Raw genomic sequence first — 24,167 nt, 5'->3', positions numbered from 1 at the left:
AGCATAATTATGATCGTTAGAATTGTCATTATTGTTAAAGAACATCTGATCAAATAGTAAGGTGATGATTAAGAGTTATTTGGGGAAATCTATTCAGAACATATCAAGGTTAAAACAGTTTTGAAGGTAACTGTAGTGTTTTTGAGAGACCAGAGTCGATAGAGATGCAGATCCACTCACCTGAGAATACTGCTGTGGTACACCTGGTGAGACCTGCGTTGGCATGGCAACAGGCTGAACATAAGTCTGCTGACCATCAGGAGCCCCACTACCACTTTGGACAATGGACATGCCGGAAATCCCACCACTCTGACCAATAGGCACATTCGGAACTCCTCCACCCTGACCAATCGGGAAAATGTTGGGGTGGGCCAAAATGGCCTAAAAATAAATAATAGACAATATAATTTAACATGATTACAGGGTTGTTGAGTGAATATAAGATATCAATCTCTTTGTAAACTGGATTTTCCAAACCAGGAACAACCATAACATTGTGTATGTTCCAAATATCACCCTATTCCCTACATGGTGCACTACTTTTGGCCCTGGTCAAAACTAGTTCACTACATAGGGAATAGGGTGTCATTTCAGATGCAGCCATAGACTTGCCGAGGCAGCAGCAGGGAGGTTGGGTTGAGAGAGCACGTAGGACTCCCCTTGCTGAGGGTACGCCTGGATCTGGCCACTGGCATAGGACTGACAGCTGGCTGAGCCAATGCTCTCCCCTCCTGAAGTAAACACAACGGGAGGTATAAAACAATACATTTTGGGGATATTGAAATTATTTCATTCACATTTTTTATACTGGTATCATTCTGTCCACAATCCAAAAATATGTGTATCTGTTACATGTTCAATATACAGTACCAGTCAAAAGTTTGGACACACCTACTCGTTCAAGGGTTTTTCTTTCTTTTTACTATTTTCTACATTGTAGAACAATAGTGAAGACATCAAAACTATGAAATAGCACATATGGAATCATGTAGTTACCAAAAAAGTATTTTATATTTGAGATTCTTCAAATAGCCACCCTTTGCCTTGATGACAGCTTTGCACACTCTTGGCATTCTCTCAACCAGCTTCATGAGGTAGTCACCTGGAATGCATTTCAATTAACAGGTGTGCCTTCTTAAAAGTTAATTTGTGGAATTTCATTCCTTCTTAATGCGTTTGAGCCAATTAGTTGTGTTGTGACGAGGTGGGGGGTATACAGAAGATAGCCCTATTTGGTAAAATACCAAGTCCATATTATGGCAAGAACAGCTTAAATAATCAAAGAGAAACGACAGTCCATCATTACTTTAAGACATGAAGGTCAGTGAATCCGGAAAAGTTAAAGAACTTTGAAAGTTTCTTCAAGTGCAGTCGCAAAAACCATCAAGCGCTATGATGAAACTGGCTCTCATGAGGACCGCCACAGGAATGGAAGACCCAGAGTTACCTCTGCAGCAGAGGATAAGTTCATTAGAGTTACCAGCCTCAGAAATTACAGCCCAAATAAATGCTTCACAGAGTTCAAGTCACAGACACATCTCAACATCAACGGTTCTGTGTGAATCTGGCCTTCATGGTCGAATTGCTGCAAAGAAACCACTACTAAAGGACAACAATAAGAAGAAGAGACCTGCTTGGTCCAAGAAACACGAGCAATGGACATTAGACCGGTGGAAATGTGTCCTTTGGTCTGTAGTCCAAATTTGAGATTTTTGGTTCAAACCGCCTTGTCTTTGTGAGACGCGGTGTGGGTGAACGGATGATCTCTGCATTTGTAGTTCCCACCGTAAATTATGGAGGAGGTGTTATGGAGTGGGGGTGCTTTGCTGGTGACACTGTCTGTGATTTAACCAGCATGGCTACCACAGCATTCTGCAGCGATACGCCATCTCATCTGGTTTGGGCTTAGTGGGACTATCATTTGTTTTCAACAGGACTATTACATTTACATTTACATTTACGTCATTTAGCAGACGCTCTTATCCAGAGCGACTTACAAATTGGTGCATTCACCCTATAGCCAGTGGGATAACCACTTTACACATTTTTTTTTTTTTTTTTTTTTTGGGGGTAGAAGGATTACTTTATCCTATCCCAGGTATTCCTTAAAGAGGTGGGGTTTCAAATGTCTCCGGAAGGTGGTGAGTGACTCCGCTGTCCTGGCGTCGTGAGGGAGCTTGTTCCACCATTGGGGTGCCAGAGCAGCGAACAGTTTTGACTGGGCTGAGCGGGAACTATGCTTCCGCAGAGGAAGGGGAGCCAGCAGGCCAGAGGTGGATGAACGCAATGCCCTCGTTTGGGTGTAGGGACTGATCAGAGCCTGAAGGTACGGAGGTGCCGTTCCCCTCACTGCTCCATAGGCAAGCACCATGGTCTTGTAACGGATGCGAGCTTCAACTGGAAGCCAGTGGAGTGTGCGGAGGAGGGGGGTGACGTGAGAGAACTTGGGAAGGTTGAACACCAGACGGGCTGCGGCATTCTGGATGAGTTGTAGGGGTTTAATGGCACAGGCAGGGAGGCCAGCCAACAGCGAGTTGCAGTAATCCAGACGGGAGATGACAAGTGCCTGGATTAGGACCTGTGCCGCTTCCTGTGTAAGGCAGGGTCGTACTCTCCGAATGTTGTAGAGCATGAACCTGCAGGATCGGGTCACCGCCTTGATGTTAGCGGAGAATGACAGGGTGTTGTCCAGGGTCACGCCAAGGCTCTTCGCACTCTGGGAGGAGGACACAACGGAGTTGTCAACCGTGATGGCGAAATCATGGAACGGGCAGTCCTTCCCCGGGAGGAAGAGCAGCTCCGTCTTGCCAGGGTTCAGCTTGAGGTGGTGATCCGTCATCCATACTGATATGTCTGCCAGACATGCAGAGATGCGATTCGCCACCTGGTTATCAGAAGGGGGAAAGGAGAAGATTAGTTGTGTATCGTCAGCGTAGCAATGATAGGAGAGGCCATGTGAGGATATGACAGAGCCAAGTGACTTGGTGTATAGGGAGAAAAGGAGAGGGCCTAGAACTGAGCCCTGGGGGACACCAGTGGTGAGAGCACGTGGTGCGGAGACAGCTTCTCGCCACGCCACTTGGTAGGAGCGACCGGTCAGGTAGGGACGCAATCCAGGAGTGAGCCGCGCCGGAGATGCCCAGCTCGGAGAGGGTGGAGAGGAGGATCTGATGGTTCACAGTATCAAAGGCAGCAGACAGGTCTAGAAGGACAAGAGCAGAGGAGAGAGAGTTAGCTTTAGCAGTGCGGAGAGCCTCCGTGACACAGAGAAGAGCAGTCTCAGTTGAATGACCAGTCCTGAAACCTGACTGGTTTGGATCAAGAAGGTCATTCTGAGAGAGATAGCAAGAGAGTTGGCTAAAGACGGCACGCTCAATAGTTTTGGAAAGAAAAGAAAGAAGGGATACTGGTCTGTAGTTGTTGACATCAGTGGGATCGAGTGTTGGTTTTTTGAGAAGGGGGAGCAACTCTCGCTCTCTTGAAGACAGAAGGGACATAGCCAGCGGTCAAGGATGAGTTGATCAGCGAGGTGAGGTAGGGGAGAAGGTCACCGGAGATGGTCTGGAGAAGAGAGGAGGGGATGGGGTCAAGCGGGCAGGTTGTTGGGCGGCCTGCAGTCACTAGTCGCAAGATTTTATCTGGAGAGAGAGGGGAGAAAGAAGTCAAAGCATAGGGTAGGGCAGTGTGAGCAGGACCAGCAGTGTCATTAGACATAACAAACGAGGATCGGATGTCGTCAACCTTCTTTTCAAAGTGGTTGACGAAGTCATCCACAGAGAGGGGGGGGGGATTCAGCAGTGAGGAGAATGTGGCAAAGAGCTTCCTAGGGTTAGAGGCAGATGCTTGGAATTTAGAGTGGTAGAAAGTGGCCTTAGCAGCAGAAACAGATGAAGAAAATGTAGAGAGGAGGGAGTGAAAAGATGCCAGGTCGGCAATGAGTTTAGTTTTCTTCCATTTCCGCTCAGCTGCCCGGAGCTCTGTTCTGTGAGCTCGCAATGAGTCATCAAGCCACGGAGCTGGAGGGGAGGACCGAGCCGGCCGGGAGGATAGGGGACACAGGGAGTCAAAGGATGCAGAAAGGGAGGAGAGGAGGGTTGAGGAGGCAGAATCAGGAGATTGGAGGGAGAAGGATTGAGCAGAGGGAAGAGATGATAGGATGGAAGAGGAGAGAGTAGTGGGAGAGAGAGAGCGAAGTTTGCGGCGGCGCGTTACCATCTGTGTAGGGGCAGAGTGAGTAGTGTTGGAGGAGAGCGAGAGAGAAAAGGATACAAAGTAGTGGTCGGAGACATGGAGGGGAGTTGCAGTGAGATTAGTAGAAGAGCAACATCTAGTAAAGATGAAGTCAAGCGTATTGCCTGCCTTGTGAGTAGGGGGGGACGGTGACACACCTCCAGGCTGTGTAAGGGCTATTTGACCAAGAAGGAGAGTGATGGAGTGCTGCATCAGATGACCTGGCCTCCACAATCCCCCAACCTCAGAGATGGTTTGAAATGAGTAGGACTGCAGAGTGAAGGAAAAGCAGCCAACAAGTGCTCAGCATATGTGGGAACTCCTTCAAGACTGTTGGAAAAGCATTCCAGGTGAAGCTGGTTGACAGAATGTCAAGAGTGTGCCAAGCTGTCATCAAGGCAAAGGGTAGCTATTTGAAGAATCTCAAATATAAAATATATTTTGATTTGTTTAACACTTTTTTGGTTTCTACATGATTCCAAATGTGTTATTTCATAGTTTTGACGTCTTCACTATTATTCTACAATGTAGAAAATAGTAAAAATAAAGAAAAACCCTTGAATGAGTAGGTGTGTCCAAACTTTTGGCTGGTACTGTACTTTGCATGATGTTGTTACTGAGGTAGGTACTGTATATACACTAATGCCGCGTTCAAAACAACTGGGAACTCTGAAAGATATGAGGTCAAATCATGACGTCAGTGATTTTCAGGTCGGAAAGTCAGAGCTCTAGAAAGAGGCCCGTGTTCCCAAGTTGGAATTCCGAGTTGGATGACCGTTCAAATCGATTTTCCCAGTCGGAGCTCGTTTTTTTTTTGCTGGCAATATTAGGAACGTGTTCTTAATGTTTCGTACACTCAGTGTATATGTATTGTACAGTAAGAACCTATCTGACAAGCCTCTGATAGAGTCATACAGTACCTGTGGGCAGGCTCAGAGGATTCCCACTGTGGATCTGCTGCTGTTGTCTCACATGCTGATCTACCTCTGGTATCTCCTCAGCCTCCCCCTGCCCCCTGCCTCCCCCTGTCAGCCCAGCCACCCCAGGCCCCAGAGAGGAGGTGCAGGAGGAGTAAGAGCAGGTGTAGGAGGAGGTGAGGGTGGAGTCCCGCCTCTCATTAAAGCCTTGCTGCTGTTGGAGCAGCTGCTGCTGGCGTCTCTCACGGGACTTCTTGATGAGCGTGACACGGTCGCGGATGGATTTTCCCACCACTTTAGCATCGCTCTCATGGAAGAAGCCCGACTTCACCTGGCGAGGAGGGGAGAGAGAGAGAGAGCGAGAGAGAGAGAGAGAGAGAGAGAGAGAGAGAGAGAGAGAGAGAGAGAGAGAGAGAGAGAGAGAGAGAGAGAGAGAGAGAGAGAGAGAGAGAGAGAGAGAGAGAGCATGGCAAGGGAATGTAGGTTAGAGGTAGCGACAAGCAAGGAAAGCTTGTCCACAGCTTGAGCTGTGGACTTTGCAATACATCAAAGCAACTCCAGACCCCACCTTCCCTGTAGATCTCTGAGAGAGCCTAGTTATTCCTGATCCCACCTGTGCTGCTCTCTCTCATATAATTTTCACACTAATGAGCTGAGCCGACCTTTACTGTACTGCGCTGGCCTGGGGCCATGCTAGAAAGGACAATCTAAAAAGAACATAACCCGCAGAGTACATTTCGGGTCGGTACCATAGTGTGAAAAGGGTATCAATGTCTCACCATCTCCAGAGCCACCTCTTCTGCGCTGTCATTCTCCAGGTCATAACTGAACTCAATGGCCTCGTTGTCTTTGTGTTTGCCCTTCAGCTTCTTGGGATCTTCCACCCAGATCCTGAGGGCCAGACACTCCTGATACCCTGTGTCCTCCTCCGCCAGCTCCACGCGCACCCCCGTCTCTTCCCCGAAGAAGGCGTGGGTCAACAGGTCCCGGATGGACAGCCTGCAGAGAGAGAGAACACATAAAGCAAGGAACAAATTCCCACTTCTTTCCTTTTATTGGATAAGACAGTGAAGAAGAGATGACAGGAACGGTAGGAGAAGGGCGAGTCAGAAGGGCAGTGGGCTGGAGTTGAACCCGTGCCCACTCTGGTATGTGTGCCGGGATCAGCGGCACTAACCACTACACAGTCCACCGAATGAAGTTTTTTTTTAGAAGCACTCATCCTTATTATGAGAGGGAGAAAGAGAGACAGAGAGAGATAGAGAAACAGAGAGAGACAGAGAGAGAGAGAGAGAGAGAGGGGAGGGGGGGGGGGAAAACTGCTTGCCTCTGACTCTTGTCCTGGCGGATGCAGCACTCGATGATCTCTTTAATCTCTGGGTCGTTAACTTTATCGAAGCTGGCTGGTTTTATACCCTGTATACAGAGAGAGTAGAGAGAGGGGGGAGGGGAGGGAGGTGGGGGGGGGCAGGTGAGGTGATAGAACAGACAATACTTTAGATGATGGGACTACTCTGTCCTACACGGACAGTAATATACCTTAGATGATGGGACTACTCTGTCCTACATGGACAGTAATATACCTTAGATGATGGGACTACTCTGTCCTACATGGACAGTAATATACCTTAGATGATGGGACTACTCTGTCCTACATGGACAGTAATATACTTTAGATGATGGGACTACTCTGTCCTACACGGACAGTAATATACCTTAGATGATGGGACTACTCTGTCCTACACGGACAGTAATATACCTTAGATGATGGGACTACTCTGTCCTACACGGACAGTAATATACCTTAGATGATGAGACTACTGTGCTTCAGAATTTTAATCATGAAGCATAATGAAGAAACCCTGACTACAGTTAATGTACTGTCAAAGATATACACTACATGACCAAAAGTACGGGGACACCTGCTCGTTGAACGTCTCATTCCAAAATCATGGGCATTAATATGGAGTTGGTCCCCCCTTTGCTGCTATAACAGCCTCCACTCTTCTGGGAAGGCTTTCCACTAGATGTTGAAACATTTCTGCAGGGACTTGCTTCCACTCAGCCACAAGAGCATTAGTGAGGTCGGGCACTGATGTTGGGCGATTAGGCCTGGCTTGCAGTCGGTGTTCCAGTTCATCCCAAAGGTGTTCGATGGGGTTGAGGTCAGGGCTCTGTGCAGGCCAGTCAAGTTCTTCCACACCAATCTCAACAAACCATTTCTGTATGGACCTCGCTTTGTGCAAGGGGGCATTGTCATGCTGAAGCTGGATAGGGCCTTCCCCAAACTGTTGCCACAAAGTTGGAAGCACAGAATTGTCTAGAATGTCATTGTATGCTGTAGCGTTAAGATTTCCCTTCACTGGAACTAAAGGGCCTAGCCCAAAACATGAAAACAGCCCCAGAACATTATTCCTCCTCCACCAAACTTAACAGTTGGCACTATGCATTGGGGCAGGTAGCGTTCTCCTGGCATCCACCAAACCCAGATTTGTCCGTCGGACTACCAGATGGTGAAGCGTGATTCATCACTCCAGAGAACGCGTTTCCACTGCTCCAAAGTCGAATGGCGGCGAGCTTTACACCACTCCAACCGACGCTTGGCCATGGAATCCCATTTCATGAAGCTCCCAACGAACCGTTATTGTGTTGACGTTGCTTCCAGAGGCAGTTTGGAATTCGGCAGTGAATGTTGCAACCGAGGACAGATTATTTTTACGCGCTACACACTTCAGCACTCGGTGGTCCCATTCTGTGAGCTTGTGTGGCCTACATCTTCGCGGCTTAGCCGTTGTTGCTCCTAGACGTTTCCACTTCACAATAACAGCACTTACAGTTGACCGGGGCAGCTCTAGCAGGGCAGAAATCTTACGAACTGACTTGTTGGAAAGGTGGCATCTTATGATGGTGCCACGTTGAAAGTCACTGAGCTCTTCAGTAAGGATTCTATTGCCAATGTTTGTCTATGGACATTGCATGGCTGTGTGCTCAATTTTATACACCTGTCAGCAATGGGTGTGGCTGAAATAGCCGAATCCACTAATTTGTATGTATAGTGTATAATCATTTACTGAATATGAGGGAGATTGGAGAGAAAATCAAGCTGAAGTAGGGAAAGACTAGGCCAACCAGGAAGACTGCAGTCCCAGGAACCCAGACTTACGCTGGTGACTTTACGGTAGATCTGCGCAGCATTCTGGCACTCTGAGTAGGGGTATTCTGAGGTGGCCATCTCCAACATGCACATCCCAAAGGCATAGACGTCCACTGACTCGTCATAATGCTCCTCGTACATCTCTGGAGCCATGAACTCAGGAGTACCTGGAAGACAGGACAGCAGAGCCAACTGAAAAGGTTAATAACCTGATGAATAATAATTTGTTGGCTACTTATATTTGTTGGGTACTTATATTTGTCAAATTTCACACATGTACATGTGTAATATACATGTGTGAATTGTAAATGATTTTTTTGCATGCTAGCAGATACCCATAGACTAACAGTCATTACGCTAATGCTAGTTAGCATTGGCTCGTGAAACTAACTCTAACTTCCTTCATACTGGACACAGAGACATAAAAATGGTAACCACCTCATTGCCAAAATCCCTTTAACATTCCCTTTGAGGGGCAGTTAGTGCACTAGAGCTTGGCCTAAGAGCAAGAATAATCACAGCAGAGACTGTACACAGCTGATACTGCCTTTTTGGAGAGTTGGAGCAGCTTATAAAATATTCATAATGTTGCAGAGTGACCACAGATTCTAAAATCCATTTGCACAACAGAGAGGTCCATTAGCGCTAGTTCAAGATTAATTGCCATTTGTAATAAATACATCAGAAATCTTACTTACAAGAGCTCTGACATACCTATGACCAATTCTAAATCTCAATACCCTTCCCACAACATTTTAGCAGACGCTCTTATCCAGAGCGACTTACAGGAGCAATTAAGTTAAGTGCCTTGCTCAAGGGCACATCGACAGATTTTTCACCTAGTCGGCTCAGGGATTAGAACCAGCGACCTTTCGGTTACTGGCACAACGCTCTTAACCACTAAGCTACCTGCCGCCCCAACATAACATAAGACAACAATTGATAAATGCCTCCTGAAACTGATGTTCGTTGGTTACCTATGACACTCTTAGCAAAGGAGGTCCTCATGAGAGTGGCCAGTCCCAGGTCTCCAATCTTGACGGAGCCGGTGGGGCCGGTGATGAAGATGTTGTCACACTTCAGGTCCCTGTGAATGATGGGAGGGGTCCGGGTGTGGAGGAACTGGAGGCCCTTCAGGATCTGACGACACCAGCTCCTCAGGACCTTAGGCTTCATCACCTTGAAGCGCTTCAGATACCTGCAGACAGGACAGGAGAGGACAGGACAGGAGAGGACAGGACAGGAGAGGACAGGAGACGGGAAGACAGGAAAGGACAGGACGGTTATAACTAAGGTCAACAGTATAATGATTATGGTTTATATAGACAGAGGAACAAGTGTATGACCACATTTGTGAGACATTTCAAGAAGCTAGGCGTATGTCGCACGTCACTACTTCACAGGAGAGGCATTTGAAAGATTATTATAATTTTTTTTAGCAAAATACGTTTTTATTTGGCAGAAATGCCCTCTGGAACATGTGAACTTTCATGTGCCTTAATAACAAGCTTGTACGCCATCTGTAAATACAAATACAATTGTTAAATTGCAAACCTAGTTGGTTAAGATAATGGATGGGCTGGACATGCTGAGAGATGAGTTTGGATTGGTCTGCCATGTAGCTAGCTTCTGTCTATAACATGAGCTGCTCAGTATGTGTAGATAATCCTTGCTACCACGTTAAAAAAAATATATATAATGTTAGCCATGGAGAACTGCAAGTGTTGCTACTGCTCTCAAGAACATTGCTGCCCTGAATTTTGCAGGCACTATCAACAAAGATCAGTGGGAAAAAGTTGTGACTACTTTCGGCACACGGTCAGTGTGAACCGGAGTGACTTGACACAACGGGCCAAACAAGCTGTAGCTAGCTACAAACAAAACAGAAAAGACATGCTGCCGTGAAGCATTCATCCATGTATACGGGTAAGAGTCTAGCTACATTTTCAGATATTATACGTTTCTAATTTTGTCAGAAAGTCGTTTTCATTGCACGTTAAAGCGTACTGTTAGCTAGCGAGCTAGCTAACGTTACGTGTATGATCTGTGTAGTAATATTATTAGTATCTCAGAAAGCCACTTGCACTGCTAGTTATAGCCTAATGTTAGCTAGCTAGCTAACACTGAACCTAGTTGGTTAGCTTTAGCTACCTGCAGATTCATACTACAGCATTTCATGAATGGTGGTGTAGTGTCTAAACAATTTATGACTTTGCTGACGTTTGCAAATGGTGTCTTAGAGGATGTTGACTCAGCTTGAGGAAGCATCTGGAGGGCATTTCTATAGGGGCACCATTTCTATGGGGGGTGGATAGAGCTTTCTTTCACATGACCCATCAATTTAGACAAGTGTGTCTGGGTAAGTGTCATTACCCAGACATTATATTTATATTTTTGATATCGCTACTATGCAAATATGCAAGTAACCATTTCATTGTACCGTTTACACCTTCTGTATTCTGTCCATGTTACAAATCAACTTTGATTTTATTTGATATAGTGTGTGTTTACCAGAGACGGTAATGTGAAGAACAACATGACCTGCACCAAAGTCAGATTAGGATATAGGCCAAAGACTAGATAAATTGTATTTTTACCTGGAGTTTTTCCTTATTGTAGGCTACTACTTTCACCACTTTTAGTCTTGATATCTTTGGTTCTTTACTACACTACCTTACTCACTCTGTTTAGCACATGGCCTCACATGTGAATCCTTAAAGAGATGGGTGGGGCTAAGGTTTAAGAGGGTGTGAGCGATGCTGAATAGGTGTAGACAAAGAAGAGCTCTCCAGTAGGTGTACCAAAACATTCAAGGGCCATTTTCTCAAAAGTGGGGTTACAAGTTTATCAACTTTCAAAGCAGAATTACTTTCCCATTGTTCCTCAACTGCAGTGTATGATATACCATTTTGGAGCTCTGAGTCTCTACTTTTATCCAATGTGAAAAAAACACAATTTCAAATTTTGCTACATAAGACCGAATCGAGGCGGTCGGTCACACTTGGTTATAAGTGATTTGTGATGCTTCTATATAGGGCTTATGGAGGCTTCATTAAACTTTATGAGATATACTTTGTTTAAAGTGAGACCCTATTTCTACAGGGTGAATATCAACATCCGCATGAATGCACCCTGATTAGCCAACTCACTGGTAACAATTTACAAGAAGCTAGAGTGAGCTGTCATCTCTTTGGTGTAACCCTATTTGGCGCTGAGCAGGGGTGTGTGTGTGTGTGTCGGTCTGTCTGTGTGTGTTTGTCTTCGACCCACGTTTTGAGTGTCCCCGAGGTCATGAGTTCGGTGACCAGGACGATGCACTTCTTCCCTCGCAGCACTGACTCCCAGGAGTCATAGAAACGGACGATGTTAGGATGCTGGAGCCCCTTCAGCATCTCTGCCTCCTCCTTAAAACGCTGCTGCTCCGCCTTGGTCAGCTTACGGTCCTGTAGACATACAGGAATACACACACACAGGTTAGACATCAGTGAGAGCGCTCGGTTGTGAGATCAAGTTAGAAAGATTGATACCTGCACACTGTTGAATGCTCCAGCAGGCCTATGTTTCGACCCCAAAGGTCTTCATCAGTAAGAACATACCCACAGCCTAGACAACATTCAGTGCTACACTTCTAATGTTGTACAAAAAAACGATGGATTTAAAGTGCTTAGGTCTGTTTTCAAGTGGCATAGGTTCACACTTTTAGACATTCCTCCATCACCATGCACTGAACCTTAAACCTATGACAAGAAGCATGCTTTCAGGAGACGATGCATATTCTAAACCTGAGATTATGGGGAGCATGCTTTTAGGAAACAGTACTGTCAACAACAGAGTCAGTACTGGAGCACTATACCAATCAGGAAACAATACTGTCAACAACAGAGTCAGTACTGGAGCACTATACCAATCAGGAAACAATACTGTCAACAACAGAGTCAGTACTGGAGCACTATACCAATCAGGAAACAATACTGTCAACAACAGAGTCAGTACTGGAGCACTATACCAATCAGGAAACAGTACTGTCAACAACAGAGTCAGTACTGGAGCACTATACCAATCAGGAAACAATACTGTCAACAACAGAGTCAGTACTGGAGCACTATACCAATCAGGAAACAATACTGTCAACAACAGAGTCAGTACTGGAGCACTATACCAATCAGGAAACAATACTGTCAACAACAGAGTCAGTACTGGAGCACTATACCAATCAGGAAACAGTACTGTCAACAACAGAGTCAGTACTGGAGCACTATACCAATCAGGAAACAATACTGTCAACAACAGAGTCAGTACTGGAGCACTATACCAATCAGGAAACAATACTGTCAACAACAGAGTCAGTACTGGAGCACTATACCAATCAGGAAACAATACTGTCAACAACAGAGTCAGTACTGGAGCACTATACCAATCAGGAAACAATACTGTCAACAACAGAGTCAGTACTGGAGCACTATACCAATCAGGAAACAGTACTGTCAACAACAGAGTCAGTACTGGAGCACTATACCAATCAGTCAGCCCTCTTTACACTACCAAGCAACCATGTTTATTTTAATTACACACCTACGTCCACTAGATGGCGGTAGCGGAATGTAGTTTCATCTGCATCAGTGGAGAGCCAACACCCCACCTCAGCCCATACAACTCATTCAGCTGCATCTGCCACGCTGCTATTGGGCCGAGTATGGCGGATGCTGCAGAAATTCATTCACTGGCAGTAAATCATTGGGACACACACACACACACACACAGATGCACACATACATACAGAAGTATACATACACACACATGCATGCGTGCACACACGCACGCAGACAGCCACACTCACGGTGGAAACACACACACACACACACACACACACACACACACACACACATACACATACACAGCACACACACACACACACACACACACACACACACATACATACACAGCACACACACACACACACACACACACACACACACACACACACACACACATACACAGCACACACACACACACACACACACACACATACACAGCACACACACACACACACACACACACACATACACAGCACACACACAGCAGACTACTGACTGGGTCCTCTGTTGGCTATTGGTAAATAAGCACTTTGGATATATTCAGCTACTTGATGAGAAATGGTGATGCAGGTATGCAGTTAGAAAACATACAGCACATTAAATATGCTATGCAATACATATTCATTTCATGAATTTGAGAGCAACCCAAGAGAAATCAAAGACTCAAACACTTCTCTAAGTCAAAACCATTCCACATGTTTTTATACTATTAGGAACTGCTGAATGATTTTACATTCATGTATGATAGGATGACAGGACACTTTTATGTATGATATCAATAACTTAATGTTGAAGCATATGGGCCCATTAGCCATTTCACAAATGGCAGCTGTCCTAACAATTGTCATCGTTAAAAGAACAAATAAAGCATTGTGTTTTTTTTGTGGTCATTGACCTCAGTTGACCTTGTCACTTGTGGTCTCTTAGGCATCATTCAATGTCACCCTTTAGTTTGAATAGGACAACAACCAAAGGTCATGACCTGAGGCGGTGAAACCGCAGACGTGACAATTGCAACAAGCGGTGACAAGGCATGATGGCCATATTGCAAAACAAAGAAAGAAACTACAAAAAAAATCCCTTAGCTAGTCAAGTTCATGATAACAACTACTATCCCTTAGCTAGCACCTGTCAAGTTCATGATAACAACTACTATCCCTTAGCTAGCACCTGTCAAGTTTACGATAACAACTACCATCCCCTAGCTAGCACCTGTCAAGTTCATGATAACAACTACCATCCCCTAGCTAGCACCTGTCAAGTTCATGATAACAACTACTATCCTCTAGCTAGCACCTGTCAGGTTCATGATAACAACTACCATCCCCTAGCTAGCACCTGTCAGGTTCATGATAACAACTACCATCCCCTAGCTAGCACCTGTCAGGTTCATGATAACAACTACCATCCCCTAGCTAGCACCTCTCAGGTTCATGATAACAACTACCATCCCATAGCTAGCACCTGTCAGGTTCATGATAACAACTACCATTCCCTAGCTAGCAACTGTCAAGTTCATGATAACAACTACCATCCCCTAGCTAGCACCTCTCAGGTTCATGATAACAACTACCATCCTCTAGCTAGCACCTGTCAGGTTCATGAAAACAAACAAAGACATTCTGATGTTTTTAGCCAAACCGACTTACAGTCATGCGTGCATACATTTGTACATATGGGTGGTCCAAGGAATCGAACCTGTTATCCTGCCGTTGTAAGCACCATGCTCTACCAACTGAGCTACAGAGGACCACCATTTCATTGTTAATACAGTGCATTTTCTCCCCTCATCAATATATACACAATACCCAATAATGACAAAGTGAAAACAGGTTTTTAGACATTTTGGTTAAAAAAATAAAAAAACAGAAATACCTTATTTACATAAGAATTCAGACCCTTTGCTATGAGACTCGAAATTGAGCGCAGGTGCATCCTGTTTCCATTGATCATCCTTCAGATGTTTCTAAAACTTGATTGGAGTCCACCTATGGTAAATTCAATTGATTGGACATGATTTGGAAAGGCACACATCTGTCTATATAAGGTCCCACAGATGACAGAGCATGTCAGAGCAAAAACCAAGCCATGAAGTCGAAGGAATTGTCTGTAGAGCTCCGAGACAAGATTGTGTCCATGCACAGATCTGGGGAAGGGTACCAAAAAAATTCTGCAGCATTGAAGGTCCCCAAGAACACAGTGGCCTCCAGCATTCTTAAACGGAAGAAGTTTGGAACCACCAAGACTCTTCCTAGAGCTCACCCGCTGGCCAAACTGAGCAATCGGGGGAGAAGGGCCTTGGTCAGGGAGGTGACCAAGAACCCGATGGTCACTCTGACAGAGCTTCAGAGTTCCTCTGTGGAGATGGGAGAACCTTCCAGAAGGACAACCATCTCTGCAGCACTCCACCAATCAGGCCTTTATGGTAGAGTGGCCAGACTGAAGCCACTCCTCAGTAAAAGGCACATGACAGCCCGCTTGGAGTTTGCCAAAAGACACCTAAAGGACTCTCAGACCATGAGAAACAAGATTCTCTGGTCTGATGAAACAAGATTAAACTCTTTGGCCTGAATGCCAAGTGTCACATCTGGAGGAAACCTGGCACCATCCCTACGGTGAAGAATGGTGGTGGCAGCATCATGCTGTGGGGATGTTTTTCAGCAGCAGGGACTGGGAGACAAGTCAGGATTGAGGGAAAGATGAACGGAGCAAAGTACAGAGAGATCCTTGATGAAAACATGCTCCAGAGGGCTCAGGACCTCAGACTGGGGCGAAGGTTAATCTTCCAACAGGACAACGACCCTAAGCACACAGCCAAGACAACGCAGGAGTGGCTTCGGTACAAGTCTCTGAATATCCTTGAGTGGCCCAGCCAGAGCCCGGACTTGAACCCAATCGAACATCTCTGGAGAGACCTGAAAATAGCTGTGCAGTGTCGCTCCCCATCCTACATGACAGAGCTTGAGAGGATTTGCAGAGAAGAATGGGAGAAACTCCCCAAATACAGGTGTGCCAAACTTGTAGCGTCATACCCAATAAGATTTGAGGCTATAATCACTGCCAAAGGTGCTTCAACAAAGTACAGAGTAAAGGGTCTGAATACTTATGTAAATATGATATTTCAGTTTTTTATTTTTAATACATTTGCAAACATTTCTAAAAACCTGTTTTTGGTTTGTCATTATGGGGTATTTTGTGTAGATTGATGAGAAAAAACAAAACAATTTAATCCATTTTAGATTAAGGCTGTAATGTAACAAAATGTGGAAAAAGTCAAGGTCTGAATACTTTCCGAATGCACTGTAATCTAATTGTAATGAAGTTTACCTCGTTAACTCTCCCTCTCTCTCTCAGCATCAGCAATAAGACTGCTGCTTCATTGTCAAGGCTAAAAATAATATCCTCAACTTGGGACTGCCTCTCCGCTCCTCTCCTAGACTCTGTACTGCATCGCTGTCTGACAGGCTCTATGTGTGAGTGTCTTTCTATGTCTGGGACTCTGGGTGTTAGTGGATGTGTCCTTAGGTCTGTCTAGGTCTCTCTACATTATCTCTGCATCTAACTCCCTTACAATGTGTTTGTGATTGTGTGTGTGTGTCGTTTCCGTTGGTAACCGTCTGACTGCATCTGTCATAGTGTCACTGTGTATAATCAGAGCACCACCCTGTGTCACTGCTTGTCATCTGTGTCTGTCTGGCCGTCTGTCTACCTTCACATTCTCTCTCCACTGAACCAGCAGCACTCCCCGTAGAGATATTCATTCTGGGCTCTCCCCTAGTGCATCTATTGTGTTTACCAGAGTCAGGTCAGACAATCTGGGGTCAGCAAAGGTCACTGGGGTCAATTATCATAATTATCACGGCAGCCCCAACACGCGCGCGCACACACACAAACATCTGCTCTCTACAATATGAAAGGCGGTAGAATAGATGCTCTGGGGCTGCATGAATAAGACATAATCCTCCATTCATTCTAAAGACTGCTTAACATACCAGCATTTAATACTATTACTGCTGACAATGGAGAGGGAATCTCATTGATAAATATGTATTCTCAGAACCCAGAATCAAATCTCACAGTACGCTGGCCAGCTATTCGATGCACACGAAATGGATACTATATGTGGTTTACAAAAACTACTAAGCTATGAAAATATTGACACTTTTCTCCAGCAAAGCAAACAAACTGGCAGTACACGACGTGATAACGTACATGAAGGACAAACACATGGTTGAGAAAACAAAGAAGACAGTTGTAAGATCAAGCTGACCACAAGACAAATGGGGGCGAGGGAGCAACAGAGTAACAAAGAGAGAGAAACAGAGGAAGAGAGGGAGCGCAAGAGAGGGGGGCCCGTACAGCTATGAAAAAGGCCTATTGTGTACAACCTAGCGGGTGTCTCTCTGCATTCCCTCTGAGTGAATATCCTAGTTACTAAGTTAAGTGGTGTGATACATATGTTGTGCGTCGCAAATGTACCCTATTCCTTATATAGTGCACTACTTTTGATCTGGGCCCATAGGGTTCTGATCAAAAGTAGTCCACTATATAGGGAATAGGGTGCCATTTGAAAACGCAATCATGCAATAATCTACACAACTCCTACACCTCCCACATAACATAAATAAACCATTATCTACTGTCTGTGGGCATGGCCATACAAAGTCCTTATGTGTTGATGTTGCTCAATGACTCCAATCCATTTGACGATTGTGAATGCATCCCAAATGGCACCCTATTCCCTTTAAAGTGCACTACTTTTGACCAGGACCTATAAAAGAATAGGTTGCCATTTAGGACGTGAACTGAATATAGTTGCACCACTTAGTTGGTTGTTGTAACAAGGGCTATTTTGGGCTCCTAAACCAAACAGCCCCCTAATGCTGATAATAACAATGTAGCTCTCAGAGAAAAACACATTACTGAACACGTAGGCCTTAAAGTCTACTAATAATGGCCTGTATGCTTAGTGTGGTAATCTGTTTGGTAATGTGTATTTTATCCCTGAGCTGCAGTGAACAATAAGATTGGCCAATTAGTTGTATTTAATGTCTGACATGGCTATTGTTCACAGTTGCACCTAATAAAAAAGCATTTGGTAGTGTGTTTAGTAAGGTGTTTGATCATGTGTTTTGGTAATGTAATGTGAATGGGTAATGTGCTGTTTGGCAATGTGTTGTCTGGTGGCAGGCTTGTAAATCAGGTTGTAAGTACTGTAGACTAACATTATGCTTGATAATGTGTTTTGGTAATGTAATATGTATGGGTAATGGATTTGGTTACATGCGCAACACTGCGTCTCCAGCCCAGTCACAGTGACAGGCCTGTAATTCTGTCTTTAAACAGACTAAGACATTCTATGTGGCGGCTTCAGTTCCAGTTCCTGGCCCGTAACTCACAGGCCACAGTCACAAGCCACAGGCTTGTAAATAGACTCAGATATGAACCAGGTTGACCCCAACCACACCATGAGACTGTTTTGGACCAGACACCTGTTAAGCAGAAGGTCAGCCAGCCAGGTTCCGGGTCAGCAAGGCCTGTAAAACAGTCAGTCAGCCCGACAAACAGCCGGTAAGACATTCAGCCAACATAACAGACAGCCGGCAAGACAGTCAGCCAACATGACAGACAGCTGTGCCTAGTCAGTGGAGAAACAACCCTACTTCGTTTAGACTGTGAGGGGCCTCTCCATTTCTAATCCACATTACCATCACTAAATAGACGACAGTTTTAGATACACCTCCTATTGATAGGTTTATCTTCTATAAACTAACATCTCAGGTGCGTCTATGCGGGAGATAGAGGAGATTATTCACCTAACGTGAAAGGGGGAGGTATGGCCTCTAGGAAACCAGCTCCAGGTAACTGGTCATTCTCTCTGTGTGTGTGTGTGTGTGTACAGAGGAGTAGCTAGGGGTGTGAGTACATACTGTTAGCTAACTGAAGTGTGGCTGTCGTATTGAGAGAACAGCCTAGGCTATAAGCGTTTTAGTGGTTGAGAATGTGAGGCGACCGGGTGGCCCAGATGGGATCCCTGGCTACATCCTCACCGTGTGTGCTGACCAGCTGGCGGGCGTCTTCTCAGACATCTTCAACCTCTCCGTGTCCAAGGCTGTAGTCCCCACTTGCTTCAATGAGACCACCATCGTCCCAGTGCCCAAGTAAACCAAGGTGATATGCCCAAATGACTATAGTCCCATCGCACTCACCCAGACATCATGAAGTGCTTTGAGAGGCTGGTCATGGCCCACATCAATGCCAGCATTCCAGGCACAAGTGTTGTGTTCGAGACCACCTAAAGCGAGACCAATTTAAGACCGGAGCGAATCGAGTCCGAGTCAAGACCAAGATCGGAGGGGGGACGTGACCGAGTCAAGACCGGGAGGGGCACGAGAGGTCCGAGAACGAGTCAAGACCGAGACCAGAAAAATGTGATTCCAATTCAAATCATCACCATAAGAGTTCAAAATGTCCAGTATTTCTGTGTTCATATTTCAGAAGAACATATGGATTCTTTAGACATTCAGAATGGTGAAAAAAAGCATGCTGAGGGCAAATAGAGCCACTCTGCAAATGTTTACTAACCCAAACACAGTGGGGAACAATGAGGGCCTTCTACACTTTTAGAGAAAGGATTTATAAAATAATACAAATAATAATTTACCGTATTTTCCGCACTATAAGGCGCACTTAAAAGCCTTTAATTTTCTCAAAAAACGACAGTGCGCCTTATAATCCGGAGCGCCTTATATATGGATCAATTGGTTAATTGGTTGATCCATACTGGTTGTACACGGCGCTCAAGGCGCTCTGTCAAAATGTTTCAGTATGAAAAAACAATAAAAACAATTTAATAATAATGAAATGTTTCAGTACGACTGGTAAACTACAAAGCCGCACCGCTTGCAGCATTACGGCTACCGTAGTCGGTAAACACCAGTACTGTGCTTACTCACAGTCCCACACCACTTGTGTGTGTATAAAGACCCCAAAATTGTTTTCAGAACGCTTAATAAAGTTTGACTTTATCTGACTGTTTTGTTGACATTCCCTTTAGCACAGCTCCATCTAGTGGATGCATAACGCAACCCCAGTCAAACGTTTGACTGCAGTATCTTCTATTCTATGCGCCTTATAATCCGGTGCGCCCTATATATGAAAACAGTTCTAAAATAGGCCATTCATTGAAGGTGCGCCTTATAATCCGGTGCGCCTTATAGTGCGGAAAATACGGTATACTATTCTTTTCAATTATGTTCTGATTTGATCTCTTCAGTTTTTGTTAGAAAGGAAAAGAGAAAAGAGAAAAAAATAAAATCCAATCAGGATTTTTCTTTGGTGGTCTCTGGGAAGATAAATCTAACTAGCTAAATCAGTCATTGGCTAGGCCATCAGAAGCTTGATAGAAGGCATCTGCCATTCAACTGTATTAGGGCAAACTTTTGGAGTGACAGTGGAATCAACCAATCACATTGACTTGTAATGGCCGACAGGTCGAGTTCAACAGGTCACGGTGCAATAGCGAGCAGTAGTTTTCCCACAGTCTAGCTAGCTAGCTTTTGCTGTAGGCTATTTTGCAGCAGCTGCAGCAGGTGTTATCGAAGAGGATGTTGTTGCTAATTTGTTAGCTTCTCCCTTTTCAAGAATCATCTGGTGAGTGGAACTGTGTTTTTTTATTGCAGCTCGCATGCCATTGTTAGCCATCACTTTGAAAATAACTTAAGTGTGTGAAACATTGTTGCATTTAAACTTTAGATCATCGGTTACTTTGTGTGCTAAATGTGAAATGTTTTTTGCAATGGGAAGTAATGGTAATAGTTGGGAAATGCTTAGCCTAATGGTTGTGTTTTTGTATTCTTATGATTGGGACCTACTGGCTTATTATGTAGAGTGAATGGACTGCTGTCTTTCCATCGGCCCTATGCAGTGGTGTAGTGGTGCCGGGAGAAGTGGGTCCTGTGTGAAGGAAAGGCGCCCTGTGTGAAAAATCCTATTTCAGATTTTCTCTCTCAAAATCAAACTTTTTAAAATAAATAAAAAACACAACAAATGTGATGTTCAAAGTCCACAACAATGCTTAAACCACATCAGGCGACCATTTTTTAGGTATGGGAAAAATCGAAAAAAATATATATCTGGAGGGTGTAGTTGCCCTTTAATTCAATTGAGTAAAACAAATGCCCTCCCCATTGATACAAATCAGCATTATATAATTCTGTCAGGTCGGCCTACATTGCAGTCAAAATCTACTTGGAAAGGTTTTTTGGGAAAGCCTTTAGAAATATTCATGCAAACAGCGCATGATGACTGGATTGCACATCGCAAATAGCCTCCTTAACAAGACTAAGGACCAACCTTTTTCAATACCTGGTTTGCATACCCATTGTTGCCTTAGTTAGCATTTACTGGTAGATATCATAAGTTGAAACGTCTTTCCTACTTACCGGCTACCGATATCATTATTCTGTGAGCTGCTCCATGCGACAACCAGTTGAGCGCTGTTTGCTCCTGCTGCCTGCAGATGATATTCCGCTGAAACAAGGCTATGTGTGCTGCGTGCATGTGAATATATTTCACGTGCTTTGCGATTGTCTAGGCTACTTTGTGAATGATTTCTCTATTGTACTACATAATTAATAAGTCGTATACCTCCACTACACTACTTTGAAACGCAACAAAACTGATTAAGAAGTTAGTATAGGCAATGCCCACTGAAAAAAAGTGGGTATAGGGCATATACCTGCATATAGCCTCCACTACACTTTTAGATGCATGCCAGCAAAGCCACTACACAACACAACACTAAACAATACATTAATTGCACTATAACGGTGACAAACGGTGCCCACAAACTGTTAGGGCCTACATAAAGCTGTCCCAACAGCAGAGCTTTCTTTTCAGCACCATGGAGTGAATCCTTACCACTGCTACACCTGGCTATCAGCAGAGCCTTGTCTGGCAGCGAAACAGTTCATTCAGCCTCATTTACTGCCTTTAAAAAAAACATAGCTGATATGGCTGACTTGCTTAAACAATTGTGGTTTCTACTGACAATTGAGATGTACAAACTATGGCATAAAGGAACAACGAGCGGATAAGAGGCAATCCGTTATTTTGATTAAGACATTAATGAGCGAGCTAGGACGGACGTAGTCAATATAACTATTTATTCAGCACTTTTGAAATATACAGCGACAGAATTCAGAACATGAGCCGTTCTTACAGTAGTCTCCGTGTACATCAAGTCAGAACCGTAGGATAAATAAAGGGGGCATATAAGCAGACAATGAAAGCTCTTAAAATGTTAGATAACATTTATCTAAAACAGGCTATAGGCTACATGTGCACCACCAAGTCAGAACAGTAGGCTAAGTTATGAGGGGGAAAGGGACCAAATTATTAGGGTGAGGCGCATAGGCTACTAACAGCTTACTACACAACATACACTTAGTATCACCTTCTTAGCTACAGTATACATATCTCCCTGGCATATTACATCATTTATGCAGCAGCATACAATACATTTTTGGACTCACCTTGTTGTGCTGTGCTCACTTGAACAGGAAGGTGGCGCGGCGGTCCTTCTTGTGGGCAAATGTTGTCATTAAACTTTGTCATCAAAGTCTGGCATTTTCTGGATTTATGGTGCTTTCAAGACACTATTGGGAACTCGGAAAAAAACAAGGTTGAAACATGACGTCAGTGATCTTCAGGTCGGAGCTCTAGAAAGAGGACCCATTTCCCGACTTGGAATTCCGAGTTGGATGACCGGTCAAAATATATTTTCCCAGTCGGAGCTCGTTTTTTTCAGAGTTCCCAGTTGTCTTGAACTCACTGAAGTCTGAGATTTCCCAGCTCCGAGTTTTCAGTTGTTTTGAACTCCGCAGAAGTCATGCTGGATTGACAGCATGGCCAATGTATTCAACCTTTTCTGGCCCATGGTGTGTTGCGAGTGAATGTTTATCCTTTTAAGCTTGGAAAAGAGACCCTTAAACCCAGACTCTGACCACACACCCTCTCCACTGAATAGCAGGCTAGTGATTGCTTTGCAAAGATGGCAGTTAGACACTGATTCTTTCCAAACCACTCATTTTAGAATTTGCGATTTCCAACTTTTTGTGTGATGTTAATGTCCAATGGCCGATGAGCACCGATACGTTTGATCTATAATTTATCTTCATATGACAAGGATTGAAAAGGATTTGCCAGTAGATTCTCGACTTGATTCATGATGATGACTGCTTGTCTAGCTTGGTAGCTAAGATTTTGAAAGTATGATGTTGACATGATCAGTCCAGTCAAAGTTATGGTAGATATAACGTGACATGATGTAATTGTATCTGTGGCCAATGACCTTGAGCCATCTTGGATGGGCACTTCTAATGTAAATCTATGGCAGCACCCAAGGGGCATGAATTTTCGAGCTATCCCCGTAGAATTTGCAGTGACGTACTGTCCCCATGAGTGACAGAACACTGAGCCAATCACGGCACAACTAGAGAACATTACCAACCCCTCCACTCCGTATTTTCCGCTGGCTGCCCCACCACCACAGAAAGCACTGAGCTAGGCTGAAACACCTGCATTTTGGAGCTGCCATACTCAAGAAAGCAAAAAATAGACCATGTTTGTATAAGGCTTTATTAACTCAAAAAAATTTTTTTTTACATTGTTTGCAATCTGATACGTGACACGTATTAATTCCAAAATAACAGAAAAACAGGCAAAAATAATAATAATAATAACAATTTAAATAAATAAAATATATATACAGTGCATTCGGAAAGTATTCAGACCCCTTCACTTTTTCCACATTTTGTTACGTTACAGCCTTATTCTAAAATTGATTAAATTGTTTTTATTCCTCATCAATCTACACAGAATACCCCATAATGACAAAGCAAAAACAGTTTTTATTTTGCAAATGCAAAAAAAAACTGGATATATTACATTTACATAACTATTCAGACCCTTTACACAGTACTTTGTTGAAGCACCTTTGGCAGCGATTACAGCCTCGAGTCTTCTTGGGTAGGACGCTACAAGCTTGGCACACCTGTATTTGGGGAGTTTCTCCCATTCTTCTCTGAAGATTCTCTCAATCTCTGTCAGTTTGGATGTGGAGCGACGCTGCACAGCTATTTTCAGGTCTCTTCAGAGACGTTCGTTCGGATTCAAGTCCGGGCTCTGGTTGGGCCACTCAAGGACATTCAGAGACTTGTCCCAAAGCCACTCCTGCGTTGTCTTGGCTGTGTGCTTAGGGTCGTTGTC

The 24,167-nt window shown here is 44.4% G+C and overlaps 1 protein-coding gene across 1 annotated transcript in view; it reads right to left on the bottom strand.

The window, feature by feature from the left end:
* LOC121538310 (serine/threonine-protein kinase WNK1) overlaps positions 1 to 24,167 on the bottom strand; it is a 69,849-nt gene that overhangs the window by 31,866 nt on the left and 13,816 nt on the right. The window contains exons 2-9 of the mRNA XM_045206936.1: positions 11,572 to 11,744; positions 9,279 to 9,499; positions 8,311 to 8,468; positions 6,475 to 6,563; positions 5,927 to 6,146; positions 5,151 to 5,478; positions 613 to 731; positions 181 to 381 (exon numbers count right to left, since the gene is read on the bottom strand). Coding sequence (XP_045062871.1) covers positions 181 to 381; positions 613 to 731; positions 5,151 to 5,478; positions 5,927 to 6,146; positions 6,475 to 6,563; positions 8,311 to 8,468; positions 9,279 to 9,499; positions 11,572 to 11,744 — 1,509 coding nt within the window. The remainder of the gene's footprint in view (positions 1 to 180; positions 382 to 612; positions 732 to 5,150; positions 5,479 to 5,926; positions 6,147 to 6,474; positions 6,564 to 8,310; positions 8,469 to 9,278; positions 9,500 to 11,571; positions 11,745 to 24,167) is intronic.

The sequence above is a fragment of the Coregonus clupeaformis genome, chromosome 24, assembly GCF_020615455.1.
Source record: "Coregonus clupeaformis isolate EN_2021a chromosome 24, ASM2061545v1, whole genome shotgun sequence".
Taxonomy (NCBI): Eukaryota; Metazoa; Chordata; class Actinopteri; order Salmoniformes; family Salmonidae; genus Coregonus; species Coregonus clupeaformis.
Note: the sequence above shows the minus strand (reverse complement) of the source record. Positions and strands in the feature narration are given on the sequence as shown.